Source organism: Amia ocellicauda, chromosome 12 (assembly GCF_036373705.1).
Source record: "Amia ocellicauda isolate fAmiCal2 chromosome 12, fAmiCal2.hap1, whole genome shotgun sequence".
Lineage (NCBI taxonomy): Eukaryota > Metazoa > Chordata > Actinopteri > Amiiformes > Amiidae > Amia > Amia ocellicauda.
This window is the reverse complement of record NC_089861.1, coordinates 21,971,660-21,991,086: the sequence shown is the minus strand read 5'-3', so window position 1 is coordinate 21,991,086 and position 19,427 is coordinate 21,971,660. Positions and strand designations below refer to the sequence as shown.

General features: G+C 43.7%; 1 protein-coding gene across 1 annotated transcript in view; it reads left to right on the top strand.

The window, feature by feature from the left end:
• nrxn2b (neurexin 2b) overlaps positions 1 to 19,427 on the top strand; it is a 496,668-nt gene that overhangs the window by 204,455 nt on the left and 272,786 nt on the right. Inside the window, exons 12-13 of the mRNA XM_066718736.1 lie at positions 1,328 to 1,501; positions 3,271 to 3,390. Coding sequence (XP_066574833.1) covers positions 1,328 to 1,501; positions 3,271 to 3,390 — 294 coding nt within the window. The remainder of the gene's footprint in view (positions 1 to 1,327; positions 1,502 to 3,270; positions 3,391 to 19,427) is intronic.

Below are 19,427 nucleotides of genomic sequence, written 5' to 3'. Positions count from 1 at the left end.
CACCCATTTCCACGGGGTATAAAGCAGGGCTGCGCACAGTAACAATCCATTAGTGTCATTCATCAATTTTTCAGGTTTTCAGCCTTCAATCAGGGAAATAAAGATGGCGTTGCTCAAAGCCCCCAACACACCTGCACATTGTAAAAAAACATCCTGTGTCTTTCTTTCTCATTTGTTTGGTTTAATCCAGCTCTCTGCTCTTCTTACCTATCAGTTTCCATTTGCAAATAAACACAATACTGTGACACGTTTTTATTACTCACTAGTTTAGCATCACGTAGATATTTGACCTTTTATTTCCACCAGTGAATCATGTTTTCTTTGCCTCACAAAAAAAACATCGATCTGCGTGTTTTTATTCAGGCAGCTATAGAGTCGGTAGTGAAGCCAGGTCCAGAAACTCCCGCCAGATTCTTTTATTTTTCATTCGGTTTATTCTGAGCTCTTATCTGCTTCGCCTATTTCACCAATTTCACTAGGAGGTCTGGGATTTCATACCTCCATCCAACAAGCAAGCTGTACCTAGATTACTCCAGTACAAACCCAGCTGTATAAATGTGTAAATATATGTAAAATTAATGTGATATATTGTTACAGATTAATTGATTTTCAAACACTGATATAGTTTAATGTTACTTGTATTTGCATTGTAAAATGTGGGTCTTCTTTATGCTTGGGGCTATTTTGCCCTCTCACAGACCCCCTAAGATGCTCCCACAGACCACTAGGGGTCAGTGGACCCCAGGTTGAGAACAACTGGTTGAGACCACAAACCCTCTGTGGAAGCAATCTTGTGATAATAATAGATCTAGCACTCAGTTAATTTAGTGATGCATTTTGATTTAACAAAGTTAACAGAAGCTCTCAGGGCGACATTTCACCTCTTTGAAAACAGATATGGAAGAGCTGCACTGGTCACGTGATCGGGAAGCCCTGCTAACCTTGAGGCTGTGGAGGAGGGCGGTTCACTTTAAAGGAACAGTGGACCAATCAGACACCTGAACAGTTGCATCATGAACCAACTTGACATATGACATATTTTTATGTCTCTCTATTATTGGAGAACATTTCTGTTCAGGGGAAGCAGGCAGGGGGAGACCATTTTGTCAGGGTGGGGGCACAGTGCCTTTCTAAATATGTATAGCTAAAGCAGCGTGATCTGAGCGCAGTTCTTGTGTCATAAGGACTGTTGTGTGGGGAGTGAGGGGGGTAGTTTGTCTTCAGCTGCACAAAAAATGTCCAGATAGATGCATTGATTGCCAGCTAGCCAACCATTCACCTGCACACTCTTTTTTTTCTCTCTGTTCTGCATGTCTCTGTCTTGCAGGAGAGCTGTACATCGGCGGCGTCAGTAAGAACATGTATAACAACCTGCCCAAGCTTATTGCATCCCGGGACGGGTTCCAAGGCTGCCTGGCCTCTGTGGACCTGAATGGGAGACTGCCGGACCTGATAGCGGACGCCCTCCACAGGGTGGGCCAGGTGGAGAGGGGCTGCGAGGGTGAGTCGGAAAACAATGCCATCGACCTGGCATTGCCTTGGTCTTGGTCTTTCTCAGCGCAGCGCTGCGGGACGCACGGGCTCTCGAGGATTCATGATGATGTCACGGTGATGTCATGGTGATGTCATTGTGATGTCACTCCCCTGGGCTGGGCAGAACGCTCAGACTCCTTTGACGAAGGACTGGTCTTTTGGTGAAACACCTCTTGAAACACCTTGTGTATTGACTTGCAACAGCTTTACCATCAAGGCGTTTGCTACAAAGCACACAGTTTATAATGAACAATCAATGGTTGTTCAAAAGTGCGAACGGCAGTTGCATTTAGGTCCCTCTGGTTTTGCTGCAGGTGCCAGGTGTATACTACGGGTAAAAAACACACAAATGTAGTTATCTCAGTACTTACAGGTTCAGTATTGTTTTATTTACAACAAACAAGCTACATATTCTATCGCTACAAGTACTTCACAGTTGTATTTATGTAGACATTGTGTTCGTAATTATGGGGTTTTCAACTTCCATGGGATTCAATCTCAAGCAAGTCTGTGAGTGTGCGGTCGCACATTCAGAGTTGTTAATGAGGAAACAGCGTAAGTATTGGAATGGGATTTGGTTGGACCATTCTGAAATAGATTTACCGCTCGGTGGGTGAAAGTTTAAAGACTTTCAAGATAATGTGCCTTATTGAAATTCATTTTTTTTTTGTTGCTTGGAATGTGTGTGAAGGGTTCTAAAACGCAAAAGGTATATATTCCTATTGTGATTGTATGCAATACTGATTATGATGTGTGTGTGTGTGTGTGTGTGTGTTTCTATTATAAGTGCATTGAGCTTGATATGTAAAGCTGTGCATGCTGTTTCCCCCAGCATCTCTCTGCACAAAGCAGATCTGAGCAAGTTTCCCCCAGAACAGTAAATCTCAATAAATGCATTTCACGAAAGAAACAAAGCATCAAACAAAAGAAACAAACAAAGAAAAAAGGAACCAACAAAAACAAAACCAGGATTCCCACATTAAGACTTGCGAAGAATCCCTATTCTAAACCTAAAACACAAATCCAAGGGGAGCCATCCAGCTTAGGAGGAAAGAAACTGCTGAGTGCATTGAAATACGAGACAGGCTTTTCAAGCGGAGAGGAGAAAATACACAAAACAAGGTCACCGCGAAGCATCGGGAACAGGTTACACCGGAAAATGAAAATAAATACCCCTCTGTATTACATCTGTGATAATCGTGTCTTACACATGCACAATGCCGCAGTTTGTCTTGTGCAAAGTAGAACATCTTCCCCATCCCAAACACCACCGCTCCCTTTGACATTTTTTTTCTTTATTTGTTTTCGTTCAATGCCTTGCCTGATTTAAAACGATTACAGCTCGCTACAGACACTAGCCATTATGATATGTATCTTGCAGACTGTGAGGGGAGCGTTTCGGCCTCCCCATTGCATAAGCACACATTTGTACAAGGACTCACAACTCTGCGTTCATTACACCTGCAGTACATTTTTTGTGAATCCTGTGCGCCAAATAATACCCCGATTATGACAGAAGCTATGAGTGGCCTAGAGAAGTTTGGACAGATGCACGCTGGAATAACGATGAGAGAAACGTGTAACATGAAGTCAGGCCTCTCTGGGATTCGAACCCCTTTCACTTCCCAGCAGAAGTTCTCCACGTGTACGAGTGTGTTTGCTCGTTTCTGTGCATGTGTGTTTGCCTGCCCGTGCATCTGTGTCTAAAGCGGTTGGTTGTGTGTCTGCCCCCCACAGGCCCCAGCACCACCTGTACGGAGGACTCCTGCTACAACCAGGGCGTGTGTCTCCAGCAGTGGGAGGGCTTCTCCTGTGACTGCAGCATGACGTCGTATGGGGGATCGTTCTGCAGCGACCGTGAGTGACCCAGGTTTCCTTCTCTGTTGTCGCTGGGGCGTTGGTGCAACGGCTGGCTGCCAGGCTGGCAAAAGTAACTTAAGAAACTGCTGCCACTGTATCCAATCCCCCCACCCCACAGCGATCTCTCCTGCCAACTCGCACAAGGCAAAGACTAAAGGACAGATGCATGTGGCACTCAAACTGCTTCCTATAGCGAGATGTGTGCAGAAATTTATACCTGTCAAAGGAGGTTTTCTAGATCTCCCCAGGGGAACACCTGCAGGAGTTAGAGTAGTGGCGTTTTGCAGATACTTTCACACCCAAAACTCCTCAGGGATTTGATGTTGGCATCCTCTATATCGAACAATATCTGTTCTACGATGTTTCACTGAAGTGTAAGTACCCCGTCACTGATTAGCCGCAAGTGCGTAAGTGGAGGCGCCGGCATTGGTGTAGACGTGAGGTGGTTACAAGTGTCCTCGCGTTATCTGACACACGGACCAAACTGTTTCCCTCTCATGTGACACTTGAATATATGGGCTGGGGATATAAAACTCAGGTAGATTTAATGCGCCCAATTAAAATGATTGAATTTTACAAGTGTGTCGTGGCCATACTGTAACAGTTCCTCTTTCCCAGCACAATCTGTTACGAATATTAAAAGCTCAGACCAGCACTCAGGTGCTGGGGAATCGATATTCACACTGCAGGAGGGAGTGGTGTGTGATGTTATTGAAACTGGGAAAGATAACTGGAATGCAGAGACTATATATATATATATATATATATATATATATATATATATATATATATATATATATATATATATACACACATTTGTGTATAGTCTATATGGATGAAAATTAATTATGTTGTCAAAGAGTGGGGTTTGTGGTCACAAGGTAGCAGTTTCCCAGCATGCTCTAGTTTCCAGACTCTGTTCTGAGCTAGAGAATGTTTTAGGGACCGTACTAATGAGCTACATAAAGTGGATCTCTGTGGTGCTCGTTTGAAATGTGTGTAGCCTTATTTTTTTTATTTATTTTTTAATCTCCCCACCTTTGTTGCAAAATCTTAATCCCCGTATTTAAGTCTATACAAACCGTGTAGCTGTTCGGTTGAAGGAGACCTTCAAAGTTGTGAGCGTTGCGGTGTTGCCCACGCTGTGTCGGTGCTGTGCTCGTTGCCTCCCGTCAGCTGAAGTTAAGGTGGTAAATGAACACATACATACATACATTTAAAATCAGGGGCCAAAGTGTTTGTTTATGCTGGTGTGTGAGCAGCACAACTGTTCAATAAATATATGATGTGCAATGCTCCATTAAACCAGAACGCCGATAATCCTGTTTTATACTTTCCCCAGGGGAGTCACCATGTTTATCTCTTTAGATAGGACAGATAGCGATGTCTGCTCACCAGCGCAGACGCCCAGCTTCTCTGGAACTGCACGTCACCTGCGCAGGGTTTGCAGGTGTGTGTGTGTGTGTGTGTGTGTGAGATAGGCGGTACACAAGGGAGGGAGTCTGGGGCCAGTCTTAGGCTGGTCTGAAGTCCAGCTCAGCTCCTTCCTTGAAAGTGTCTCCGGTCTGTGAAAATGTTAAGCCCCATATCCGCTGGTGCCAGCCACGTTCTTCAGAAAACCGCAGACCTCAATTCAATGAGCTCGCAGAATTCAATTGCGGCAGCTGCAGTGTGTGTGTGTTTCAGTGTTTGTGCCAAAAGAGGCTGACGGTATTGAATTGAAACTCCGAGGTTTCCCCTTCTCATCGATGGACGGAGCAATCAAATGTTCAGAAAGAAACTTTGAAACATTGTACGTTTTTTATATTTGTTATGGATTGGGGGGGTGTACGCTGGGTACATTTTGTAACTGATTGTCACGGAACTGTCGCTTCTAGGTTTGTTGGAATACATTTTTTTACCTCAGATTTTCCGTATTTTCTGAAGAGATGTCTGAAATGAAGTGTCTAGTGTTTTGAAAAGACTGGACATGATCCCAAATCTAAACAACAATATATATATATATATATATATATATATATACACTGTATGAACCTGAGCTATAAAAATACTATTATACCTAGTACATTTTTCCCCACAAACAATCAGCTGAATTTAAGCATTGTGGCCCATATTCTGGAAGCATAGGAAAAAGAGTGGGTATAAACTATACCAACAGAACAAAATGTGTTTGGATACTTGCTGTAAACTTCGACTGGGCTGTGCTAAAACTGCGCTGCCTGCAAATTCCGAGCTGCAGCTAAGACTGATGCTCTTGTGTGTAAGTACAGGAAGTGTTCACTGTAATGCTACTTGAAGACAGATCATTTGGTAGAAACTAAAAGTAAATCTACAGATTTGGCTGATGGTCACTATAGCTATGACAGTGCATTTGTCTTCTTCTCTGTATTATTTCTCTGGGTTTATTGCTGTTTTTTTCCCATTTCCTCACACTCTCTCCCCTCCTATCAGTACAGCTGGGGCAAATTCCCCACTTTTACCCTGGCATTGAACGGGCGTTGGGCTCATGTGGCTGGGATTGGAAGGCAATTCTGATGGGTCAGAGCAGAGTCTGGGAGGAACTGTGGTTGTGAAACAGCAGATGCGGCAACATGCAGGTGGAATGGACCCAGTCCTCCAAATCCGCACCAGATGTTTGCACACCAGCTAATTGACGTACATCTTTACTTCATGTGTAAGTCGCCCTGGATAAGGGCGCCTGCTAAGAAATAAATAATAATCTGTCTTTTAAGGGACTTAATTATTTAATACAGACATTTCCAGGCCAGGTTTTTATATTGTCACACTGAAGAGCACCTAGGTTATCATCCGTCTGTAGAACTTTTTTTGGTTTGTTTTAGGTTGTGTAACTTCCTCCTTTAGTGATGGATTTTGTGGTCTTGACCCCTCTTCCAAATCCTGTAGTTTGAAAAAAAGTTTCCTTTTGCTAATACACAACCAGACCCCTATCTCCACACAATCCCATCCCATTAGATCCCCAGAACAGAGACCGGCAGCGTCTCTTCTGACATATCTGCTCCAGCTTGGCATTTTGACTCCCCTTTGTTTTGTCAGATCTCGGCACAGTCAAGATCAAATGTGAGCCTCTCTCACAAGAAGGGCGTGGAAGAAGGTGGGCGGTCAGGGTATAATATACCATTGATAGACCCTCCGTTTTTTTCACCGCCATTTTGGGTTCACCTACCAGCCTTTCCAGCCTCATCAGATAACATAATTTAATTTGTAGACTCTTGTGAAATCTATTGTCATCTAGTTCGGGGCGTTAATGAATCTGATTAACTTAAAACATGTTACTCTGATAAAACGATTATTGTAGTCGAGGGTAATTTGATTTTGCTCCTTTTAATTGACAGTGATGCACAACACAGACGCACTCGGATTAAGGCTTGTGTTAAAGCACATATCTGACCCATCCACTTAGAGCAAACTACTACCTGAATACAGTGGTAACATTTTGTGTGGGGTTTTTAGTTTTTTCTTGTCATTCATTTATTACTCAATGTGGGCTTATTTAGGCTCTGAGGTACATGTGATTCTGTCAGACTGTTCTGTATTTATTTTTCTAAGGCAGACAGCTAAAGGAAATATGTACACAGAAAACTGGAGCTGCTAAATTGAAGTACAAGGTCATATCAGCTTGGCCAGCAAGGGCACTGCATTCGACAATAATGGAGTCACGTCAGACAAGTTTGATCCTCCGTACGATGGGCCTAGAGAGGTGGCAGAGTCTTTAAACTGGCATCAAACTGCATAAAACAAAACCTAGATGTGTCAAATAACATCACTTCCAGGAACGAGAAAGTGAAGTAACGCACTCTGTTGGTCGTGCCACTGCTCTGAGTGCAATACTTTCTTACTCATGAACATGTCAGCCCTCGTCCTCGTCTCTCGGCCTCGCCGTGCTCCACGTGAAAGGGATCCGACAGGAGACCGCACCTGCCCCAGTCCTCCTGCCCCGCCGCAACGTTACGGGCACGACGCCGGCTCAGTAACGTAGGGGGGTGCCAGTACTTCTCCCCAGCACTGACGTCGAACCATAGTGATGTTGATGCGGCGCCTGGGGGAGTCCGAGGGCGTTTGGGAAACAGTTGTGGTAATTTTCCCTCTGACAGCCTCGTAATAAGACATCCGGTTCTATAACAACAGGCGGTGCGAGAATTGCTGCGTGTCGGAGCGCGGCGCTGAAATGGCTGTGACGCTAACGAGCCGCGGCAACACTCTGAGGCTCTGTGTACACGTTTCTGACACCTTCTGTTTTTCACATTGGCCAGTAGTGGAAAAAATTCCTCAGCACAAGCCCTTCCCAAAATGCACCACCTTCACCAAGTTTCCTTTGTTTTTAAGTTGGTCTTGTCTGCTGTTTGACTGGGAGCTGCCCAGAGCCGAGAGATTCATATCGCGTTGACATCTGATTGGATCTCCAAAACAAGCCACTGACCTACACCTGAAAGCAAAATGCATAGAAGAATAAAAACTAATCTGCACATGTATTTTATTATTTGAATGGTCTTCAATTCTACTACCACGTCATAACTTCGGTGCAGGGAAAAATATGCTTTTAAGGAAAGTTTTTTAGTTCTTTTTTTCTTAGAAAACTTTTTTTCCAGGTGATTTAAGCTCTGGCTGAGTACCACCTTGATGAAGACAGATGCATTAAACAGGACACTTCATTGCCCATCGTGTATATCATGTGAGTGCCCCAGTACTGTGCCTAAAGATGTCTCAAACTCATATCATTCTTTTTCAGCTTTCGTTTCATTGTGATCCCCCCAAAAACAGGGACAGGTGTCACTGTCTCTGCTCCCGGGCTGCAGCCCTGCTTGGTATTCTGCAGGCTGTCGGCTCAAGCGTTTGAAGTTTGCCCAATGATATTTATAAGACGGCTACAGAGGGGTGTGTGCTGCAGGTTAGCAGGCATCCCTATTCTGTAGCTCTCCGTGCTTTCATAGTGCCAGTTTCCATTAATCTACCCCTAGGGCTGATCCAGGGATGAGTGAGTCTGGAGGAGATTATAGGATTGATAACCGAGGGGAGACATTTTAAGCAGTTGGTGTTAAATATGTTGAGAGAGAGAGAAAGAAGGTCTAATTACAGATAACCAAAAGGCTGTGCCCATGTATGTATGTGTGTGTGTGTGTGTGTGTGTGTGTGTGTGTGTTTATTTATGTATTTAATAATCCCTGTTTATATTAGGGGTTTTGACTTAAAAGGGAAGTAAGCCAAATACAATCAGTTTCAATTTCCTGGAACAAGTGTACAGTATTGCATTAATTGCATTAATTTCCAGAAAATACATCTTGAATTAACATAATTATTGTTCCATACTGGATTTTCTTCAGTTCCCACCCAACGCTTCAGTAGCCTATTAGTATTACTAGTAATAATAATAATATTTGTATATGATATGCTAATTAGCTACAAGGTTGTGTGACCTAAGTTACAGTATCTCGTCAACCAGCTGGCGTTCCATTAAATGTCTCTGCTCACTTGAAAGGTGTAGCCGGGTCTTTCTCAACTTTTGGGGTTTTATGTGCTTTATTTATGTATTTATTTCTCAATCTTGTTCAGTTTCCAAGGAAGCAATAAACCCCTCACTAATCAAAATCAAGAGTCAGGAAGCGGGGGTAACTGACCAGTGAGAAAAAGGAAGTTGTAGTCCCCAAAAACAAGCAAACTTTTTCTGCGCTAAAGAAAGGGCTAATTTTCTAAAAGACTGTGTTCCCCCCAGTGCTTTTTTTGTTGCTCGTTTCAATTTATTTATTTTTCCATTTTTTTCCACATCTGAGCTGTAATGGGTTCTGTGCTTGGTGTGTTGTATGAAACTATTAATAATTTAGCAATACAAAGTGGAGGGGGGGCGAATCCATAATAACAATGCCACTGTTTTGCCAGATAGTTATGTTTTAGTCAGTAAGGGGTTAGGAATAAAAACAAAATGGTAACCAGTTTTCCCCTCCCGCGTTTAATCTTACCGAAAGTACAGTAATTTGTGTGTGTGTGTGTGTGTTCATGCTTTAAAAATACACTTAATTACAGCGAAAGCTAACACAGAGTGGGGTAGCTTAAGAAAGATCTCGGTATTGGAAATAGAACAGTGGCTTAGGTTTTGAGAGAATAGAAGAGGTATTTTTTTTAATTAAGAGAGGCAGGGACTGTTGCCTGCCTTTGGTGTGGCTCTGTGTCTTAAATAATAAAAAAAAAAAAAAAAAAAAAAAAATATATATATATATATATATATATAAATAATATTAGTACATTAGCACGGAAATAGCAAATCCCTGTGAAAGTAAACCTCCAGTGACTTTGAGAAAACTATGAGGTTTAATTGATAAAACTAAACTATCTATCTCTCTCTATATATAAAGCAGAAAACAACTCTAGGTTAATATTTTGCACTGCTGTCTGCTGCACCTGAGAGAAGCACAGACAGATGTTCCAGCTGTAGCACTAAAATGCACTGTAATTGACTTTAACACATTTTTTTTTTCCTGTTTGGTAAGACCTTTTATATATTTCCTGAGACAACATAATGGCCCAGGGCTGGAGACTGCCATTGCTGTGTAATACCTTTATATCATCAGCCTGGGGGTGGGGGTGCAGAACAGCTGGGCCTGTAGATTCAGCAGCAGGGCGCCTAGCGATACTCCTTCCTCACAGTCTTTAGATCGTGTCCGTCTCCGCACTCCGATGACTTGCGTGGAGAAGGACAGTCGCCAGATGACATGCTGTCGGCTCCTGGAGTACGGAGAGAAGGTCAGAGTGTGAAGGCCTGCTTTAGAATTAATTACGGGGAGCGTGCAGAGTCTGTTTTCAGTTGTTGGCGAGCTGATGAACGTTGATTATGCTGTATGTGATGTCAGCGTTGAATAGTTGGAAAGTGAGAATTGCTTGCCATTTTCAGTTTTTCAGTTTTTGCAAGGGGTTTGCTGACCTGCCTTAAAAGGCTACAAGCATATCCATCAGCCAATAGTCGAGCTGGCTTGAGGCTGTGATCTAATCGGCTTCCTCAGCTTCCTGAAGGATCCCTCCCCTACTCTACCCCAGTGGCAATCTGATTCAAGCTATGGGCCGAGCAATACAAATGCCCCGCCTGGTCTCTATCCTGGATCTGCCTTGACAGATTTGCCTTTCGATTGCTGGATGAGCTAATTTTCGAATAATGAACTGAATTTGGGCGTGTGAAGAACCGTAAGCCTGATCTCAACCGATCAAGATTGGTCTTACATAAGAACTCGTGCCACTAAGCTCTGAAACCTTCTTGGACCATCATGGAGGCATCGGTGCCATTTTGGTTGGCTGGTGTGGACATAAGGGCCAAGCGAGGGCTTTGTCTGCCTTCTTGAGGGGAATTGTTTTGCTGTAAATCCAGGCTCAGGGAATGAGAAACACCTCAGACCTTCTTGTGTAGGATTCTAGGTTGTGGTGAAAAGACATTTTAAACGGTTTGCTGGTTTTACAACCGTCAATAGACCATTGTCAGTTTCCAGAGAGATCTGAAGGGGTCAAACGCACTAGCTGTTACAGGGAATAACTGGAGAGCTTTGTTTGCGTAAACCCAACAGAACATGCACAGTTTGTTCAGGTTTTGTATGGTCGAGTGCCTCGCTGCATTGTTGCCGTTGAAGGCCAGTTTTGCAGCCCCCCCGGTTGAAACAACAATCTCTCAAAACTGACTCACGCAATTCACCTAGTAGGGTTAAGGCTGCTAAGCTGAGTATGTGTGTTTTTATTCTCGCCCATCACCTGGATTCTAACACAGGGCCATCTTTGATTGACAGCGGTGTGTTGCCATGTTTCATTTAACGGGGGAGCGGGAGGAGGGGTAGAGTGGCAATTGAAGGCAAAATCTTGGGTGGGTGATGCGTTAAATCCATGCTTTGAAATGTAGCGCCGGTTTGGCTGCCAACCATGGCTTCCAACTCTCTGTTTTGTGCAGTGTTGCTCTATTAATATTGTTGAAACCAATATCAAAAAGGAGAAAACCAGTCATCAATGAAAAAGTCATGGTGGCAATGACAAGTATTAGAACCTGGTACAGGCCTCACAGTTAGCAAGCGGTCATAGAGGCTTATGGCCAACAACACAGTGTTGGAATGTGAAGTCTCCAGGGCTTAATGGGATCTGAGCTCCGACTGCGGTGTTCATTCCCACACATGACTTATGGGCCACATATTACTTATAATGATTCAAAATGATCTGGGGTTTGGGGGCTGGCTTTGACAAAAGAGGAGGCCCTGCTAAGATTTACATTTTGCATACAGTCGATACACAAACACATACAGGGCTCTGGACTCTGGAGTGGAAGGTTGTGGGTTCAGTCCCCAGGTGGGGGCACTGCTGTTGTACCCTTGAGCAAGGTACTTTACCTAGATTGCTCCAGTAAACGCCCAGCTGTATAAATGGGTACAAATGTAAAAATAATGTGATATGTTGTAACAATTGTAAGTCACCCTGGATATGGGTGTCTGCTAAGAAATCGGGCAATAATAATAATACATCACTGCAATAAAGGATTGTACTCTGGTTCGGTTATTTGACTTGTCTGGCAGCAGGAAATAATTACTGTAAATATGATGCAGGGATAGATGACCATTGATCGCTATGGGATTACACCATTATTCAGTGCATGTGTTTGATGGGTATTGAATAAGAAGTATGCATCCAACTTGGTCCTATCTGTCTATCTGTCTATCGGTCTGTTATTTAACTGCCCTCTGAGATTAGGTCTGCCGGTCTAACAGTGCTCTCAGCCACAGAGTAGATGTGTATTTAAAGCATATGCCAGTTCAGCACTCTGGTAATGGACAGCTCCTCAGTCTGTGTGGGAGCGAGTGAGAGTGGGGGGTGGGGGGTGTGTTGGGGGTCCAGTGCTGACGCGAAGTGTGCTTTTTATGATTCCCCCCTTCCGTTTAAAGCGTGGTTTATTAAATCATAATGGAGCCCGTATTGCCCAGACTGCTTACATTAGTGCTTTGAAAAATACATCTGTCCTTGTCTGCCTCGGCAGGGCTTGATATTTTTTCACTCATGTCATTTGTTTTCCCTTTCTTCCCGCATTATTTTCCGTGCGCGCTCTCCCCTCGAGGACTGCCATGAACATAAACTTTTCATCGTGCTGTCACACCAGCCCACCGTCTTGCCGGTGTGTTTATATTAGACGCTTTTCCGTGCTCCATTTTTCATCTCTCGTCGGACAGTGCTGTGTCGGACCCTTTCTGACAGTCGGAGAGACTTCTCCAGCGCGCGCTCGTTCGCTTCAATTTCGGTGATGAATTCCCTGTTTGTTCCTTTGTCCTTCCCTATCAAGTCTCACTCTCTGATTTTTTTTTCCCTTTGCCCTTTCCTTTTCTTCAACACGGATGATATTTTATCAACGTTTCCTGATCCAAAAGCATTGTTTTGATGTGTGTGTGTTGTTTGGGTGTAGTGATTTATTTTCCTGCTTTTTCGTGCCCGTCACTCAATCAAAATCCTTTTATAAAAATATTTCAGATTGCATTCATATATTTGTGCACATTGGGTAACAAAACTAAATATTAAACGCATCTACATAACAAAACAATGCCATCGTGTTTACATCGGTTATTGATCACACATAATTGTAAAGCCGTTTTGAAGCATGGAAGTAGGAAAGTGCTAGAACAATGAGTGTGTGTGTGTGTGTGCGTGGGTGGGCTGTGTTGCACAGATGTGTCTTTGCCGTGTGTGTCAATGTAATAGTGCTTGTGGTCATAGCTGGGCTTACTCGTGCGCGCTGAATAATTCTGCCATAATTCACAGCAGTTCTGTGTGCTGTTGCCAGCAGAGTTGAGAGTCTTGTTTAACTTTAATGTTGTTGTCGCCGTAGTCGTTGTTTTCCTCTTGCATCTGGTTGTTTATTTTTGCATGAAACTGGTTTCTTCAGCCCCGTTTAGGTTCTCCTCCGCAAGCAATCGTGCTGAGATGCCGGAGCGTGTTGACTGGTGGAGGAGAGGCCCCCGGGGAAGTGGGGGGTATTAAAATGAAGGGATGGATGTTCTGTTGCTTCCCTCCCTTGATTATCCTTCTCTCCTCATCTCCACCCTCTTTTAAAATAGGAGGGATCTGCCTCTAGTTAACTCAGGTTACAAGCTCAAGAGGGCTTTTGGCTTTCAATTCCTATTACAGGAAGGGGGCAGATGAGCACTCAACACACCTCCACAACAACCCATTGCCATTTAGCTTCCTCCGTGTGGCAACTAAAAATTCAAATAGATGGATTAAGCACCCCCCCCCCCCCGGGGTTCACAATTCACCGGTGGATATTTTCCCGTTAATTGATTATTCCATCATTCTTACTCTCTCTCATCCTTTTCTTAGTTTTTCTTTGTGAGGGCAGACAATCCGAGACATTCCAGATCGCCTGTTTGGTGGGAGGAGAGGATTGTGGTCCTTTGCCAAGTCTGTACTGGGACTCCTGCATGAGATTATCAACTCCTCTATGGACAGGAGAATAGGAGAGTGTGTGTGCATGTGTGTGTGTGTGTGTGTGTGTGTGTTAATGCTGTGGTTTAGTTCACTTTTCCTTTCAGCCTTCAACCGCCAAGACTGGGTTCATGTCTGTTCTAGGCAGTCCTTTGCATATCTGTTTAAATGGCAAAGCAAAGTACCAGTTCACTCTGATTTACGGAAGGATCATCTTCTTAGCAAACTTTCTCTTCACCAATTGAAAACAAATATAGTCAAAAGACTTGCTGAAGCTTTTGGATCTTCCAGATTTTCCTTCATAGAACCAAAAGGTTGACTTTTCCACCCCTGGAAAACATAAGCACTTGGGGACACATGTTTGTCATGGATACACTAATCTTTAGGGCTGAATAGTGTTTAAGTGGCCTAAATGATCCCTCTGAAAGCTCCTGCTGGAATTGATCTGAACAAAAGCTTTCCAGGTTTTTACATCTTGGCTGTTTAGAGAAGCATCTATGAAATGTCCAAGACCAGAACTTTGGAGACCCCTGGCAATCAAATGCTCTTTACATTGGTACAAATGGTAGCACTGTGGGAATCTTTCATAGAGCTGCTTGCCTCTTGAACATGGCTGAGGAAGTCTTTAAAGTCTGGATTTGCAGGATTGCAGGTCAGGTTCTGCCAATTAATGGGTGATTGAATGTGACTCGTTAAGTGTGAGCTCTGACAGCTGAATCCTGTTGTATAGAGAACACACCTCCTCTACTGCCCCCAGATTGTTTTTCCTCCCGTATTTCCTCCTCCCTTCCTGACCTGGCTCTCCCTCGTTCCCTGCGTCCGGACAGCTAACGAGACCAAGGCGCTGTGGCCGCGGGCGTAATTAAACGACGCTTCATTAAGCCAGAAACAAACCATGAACCTGCTGTAATTGTCTGCCCGGGTTTATAAGGCTATAAATACTTCTCTTAATACCCTATTGTCGAAAGGTCACTATCTGCCCAGACCCAGGGCTGAGAAAATGAAAAGGCACTGCAGAGAAGGAGATAAGAGCCCGTGTGCTTTTGTGCAGAAAGGTGGCATTTCTCTGAAAATAAAATCAAAGCTGCCTCCCCACCTCACCCCCCCGCCAGCAGTAGAGGCTGTGAATGCAGTTGGAAGTGTCAGTGTTAGACTCCTTCAGAGCAGCTGCTTCAGGGATCTCTCCACTGGCTCCCTCGTGGACTTGAACACCCAGTGTAAAGACCAGGTGCATGGGCGGCTTTGCCAAAGTCATTGGGCTTGTGATTCCTAAAACTAAATTTACCCAGCAGTGTGAGCCCCACGGCTGACTCATAACTGTCAGCTTGTTTATGATCTCCACCAGTCAGGTCTATAAAACCTGCTAAGTATTCAGCATAAGTGATATGATTGACCAGCTCTCCCTTCCCAATAAAGTGTTACAATCCTTTTGAGACCACGACACCTTGTTAAGATGTGCCACCCACGCTGATGTGACAGTACGATGACACTCGCCGTTATGCCAAGCTGGTGCCATGCCGGTAGGAGACGGGGTGAGGTCTGGTGTAGCATGTGCGTGTTTGTATGTATGTACACCTATGACCCATCCATTACCACATCCTAAACACCCTCTTACGTCATGGATATTTACAGAACTAAAACTTGATTTCCTTAGACCCAAGCCGGTTATCCAGCTTTGATAACAGTGAGTGGTTTACCAAGCTGCCATCTTGAACAACACTGCACTGTGGGTAAAAAAAGAGTCTTCTGACTTAATGGGGATCGTTTCTTCGACCTAATTAATAGGGCACGCAGACTTTTTTAGTGTGATTGCCAGAATGTTTTCCAAGTAATTATATAGTCATTACTGGCTGATTGCTTCTTTACTGTAACATATATTAAAGCACAATTAATTAATGCAGTAATTGCTTCAAGACTGCCACTTATACTAAACAGTTATCAGGAGCCACTTGTTTCATTTAATGTGGAGACAAACAGCAACCAAATGGGGAAAAGGAAGCAATTACATCCCAGTGAAGTCTGTCTGCGTCTGATTCTGAGTAAATTGTCCTGCTGCCGGGTTCCAGCTGAGAGCCCCTGTCCCTGTGAGTGTGATTAGGTTGTCGAATGATTCCCTGGTACAGACCCAGTGAAAGTCCCAGCTGAGATGCTTCTCTGCTTGTTCCCCTCGTCGGAGCCCGTGACAATGCAGATCTCCCGCTTTGCCTTCCGCCATGGCGACTTTGAATCTGGTCACCTCTCTACAGGCTGCTGTCCTGATGATTGAAAGGGGAAGGGCTGGGCATCAGGGCCGCATGTCTGTACCCGGGTCAGTCGTGCTTCTGGGTTTCATGCCAGTTGAGCTCATGATTACTCAACTGGGCCTTTGGTGGAATCAAATGTTTGGTGGATCAAATGTTTTTCATTGTTTGAAGCTCCTAACGAGTAGCAGATGAGAATTCCTTAAAGGTGTGACTTCAAACCCCAAAAGGTTTAATACCTGAAAACAACTATAATAATAATAATAATAATAATAATAATAATAATAATAATAATAAAATACTACTACTAATACTACTACTACTACTACTACTACTACTACTAATACTAATACTAATACTAATAATAAAAATAATAATACAAATACTACTATGAATAACAATACTACTACTATTACTGCTTCTGCTACTACCACTTTTACTACTACTACTACTGTTACTACTGTTATTACTAATACTACTATACTAATACAACTACTATTGCTACTACCACTATTATTACTACTATTGCTACTGCAATAGTTATTTCTACTACTACTATACTACTACTACTCTTATTAATACTACTGCTACTACTGTTACTGCACTACTACTACTACTACTACTACTACTGCTACTACTACTACTACCCCTAGTATTACTGCTATTGCTACTGTTACTACTGTTACTACTACTACTATACTGATATTACTAATATGACTACTACTGTTACTACTATTAGTAATGTTACTACTAATAATAATACTATTGTAACTACTACTGTTATTACTACTACTCTACTACTACTGCTACTACACTTTATTACTACTACTACTACTACTACTGCTACTTTGGTTGTTATTAGTACTATACTACTACTGCTATAATTGGCTGCTGTTTGATGATCAGCTGTTTCAGTGAGAGGCAGCGCAGGGGTTAACGCTGGTCTGCAGCTGACGGTCCACAGATTTGAATATCGCCTCTTCAATTAAACGGCGGCATGTAGTCGGTCTATTTTGGTTGCTTTGATTTCCTCAGCCGAGCGCCAGAGCAGGGAGGTGTATAATCCTCCAGTGAACCACGGCGCTGTGATTGACAGGACTTGTAGAAGAGATAACATCAAAGCAAGATCCTAATAAAAAAATATATAAAAAAATCATGTTTTTTTTTCTCCTTAAAAAGAAGACACGCTTGCTGGAAGGTGGTTAGCACGGTGCACGTCTGCCTTCCTGCTCTGAATGGTGCTGCTATAAAGTACAGCTGACGGAAGAAAGCGGGCGAGAGAAGCCTTTCATAACATTATTACTTGTTTGCTCTCCGTCCGTGTCAGCAGTTTATTGCTTATCTCAGATGGAGATGATAGACAGTAAAGTGGAGGGGCGGAATCTGTTTCCCCTCAGCCCGGCGAGCTGAGGAGTAATTGATGATTTAAATAGTAGTAGCTGTAGTTGTTGTGATGACTGGGGGGATGCTGGTGTTTGAGATCGGTGTCTCTCGCCGCTCCTAAGTCGGTGGCTGCGTTGAGACTCGCTCGGCGCTGCTGAAAGTGCTGACGGCTCACAATTGTTTCTTCGTGGTGAAGTTCTGAGGTCCCACTTCCACATGCACGGCATGATTGGGAGTGGGTGCGTCACTGTGGAGGTGTCTTAAGATTGTCCTGAATAGAACACTTTCGGTGCAGATTTCATTTCAATTAGCAAGCAATTAAGACTTAGAATAAAGTGTGATTGGACTTCAATTAAATAATTAAAACCTGAGGTAGAATGAAAATCACAAACCCTCCTTTGCCTTGCAATAGTGGCTCCCACTTTCTTTTGCTTTAATTTGTGTCAACCACATCAATTAAGTCAGTAGTGGGAGTGAGAGAGTAGCAAACACATATCTTGTGTAAGGATTAGCTGCAACCCTATTTCATCGCTGGACCAAACATACAGGAATCCGGATGACTGGCAGTAGTTGAGGATACAGATAATAAAATAGTTTTCATTCCCCTCCTCCCCAAAATGCAATTATAGAAACCGCATTCCTGGACTCCATCCACCGTCCATCTGCAGCCCGCAGCCCCTGGGTATTATTTACCAGATATTGCGTATCCTCTCACTAGTGGCTCGCTTGACACACGGCTGCAGTCTCGGAGTTCTCTGCGAAATCTACTCCCATCATTATCCGTTACCCTCAAAACACAGCATCACTGAAATACCTACCGGAGAGCCGGAGCAGCTGAGAGGAAGAGACGCGTGTCATCTCCATCCATGGCAGAGCCCGGGCTTTGCAGTTAATGTACAGTAATAATGCCCTGCCATGTGCTATGCTGATTGTATATCTTCCCTGGGTTTTTTGTTTGACTCTTAAGGCAGGATTCACCTTGGCATGTACATGTATATATATGTTTACCTGCAGGCCAGTGCTTGTGTGGGATTACCTTCAAATCTGTTGACGTGAGTGCATGTCGTGCTGTAACGGGTTGCCGTGAGCGCAGGTCCTGCAGGACAAATGGAAACACAAACCGGGATCGCGGCTGCATGGACATACAGACTCCCCAGTTGCTTCTGTCCAATGCCCTTCTGGTAGATGAGCAAGTAAACTGGATAGCCATTCCTTTTTAGATAACACTATATATTAAGTGTCCCTAATTACTGTGTATTTACACCGTAATTACTTGTTACAGTGTACATAGGCATAATTACACTGGTAGTAACCATATAAATACACAGTAATTAGGGACACTAAATGTAAAATGTTACCCTAGCACAGTAAAAAACATTGTAACCATGCACAATTACAGTGCAAATACAGTGTAAATAGGCATAATTGCAATGGTAGTTACCAAGTAATTACAGTGTTAATACACAATCATTAGGGACGCTTAATGTGTGTGTGTGTTTCCATTATAAAATACAAAGCACACTAGTCCATCCTAGTGTGGACATGATGCACCACAAACCCCAGGTCTGTGAGAGTTAACGTTGGCATTTTATTGCCAAGACCTCCCGGCGGCGCAGTCAGCTCGGATACCTGCTCCGGCATGGACATCTCCCCGGCGGTGCAGCACAAAGCCCTCAGAGAGTCCCTCCAGTGAAAGGTGGCGGTGAAGTCGAGTCTCTTTTAATTCTGCCAAAGCCCCGGTTAAAAGAGGCAGTGCCCCATGTGGCTATAGCAATGGCTGATAAATATTACAACAGGCCGGGCCGAGCGAGAGACCGGTGACAGCTGCATTAAAGGAGTGGGCGCTGAGATGAGTTGCAGTCTGGGAGCTGCTGTAGGAAAGACTGCAGCTCAACCTCAGCCAGGGCTGGTGTGTTTGCAGGAGAAGCATACAACAAGCTTTTAAAAAAAGAAGAAAGAAAGAAAAAG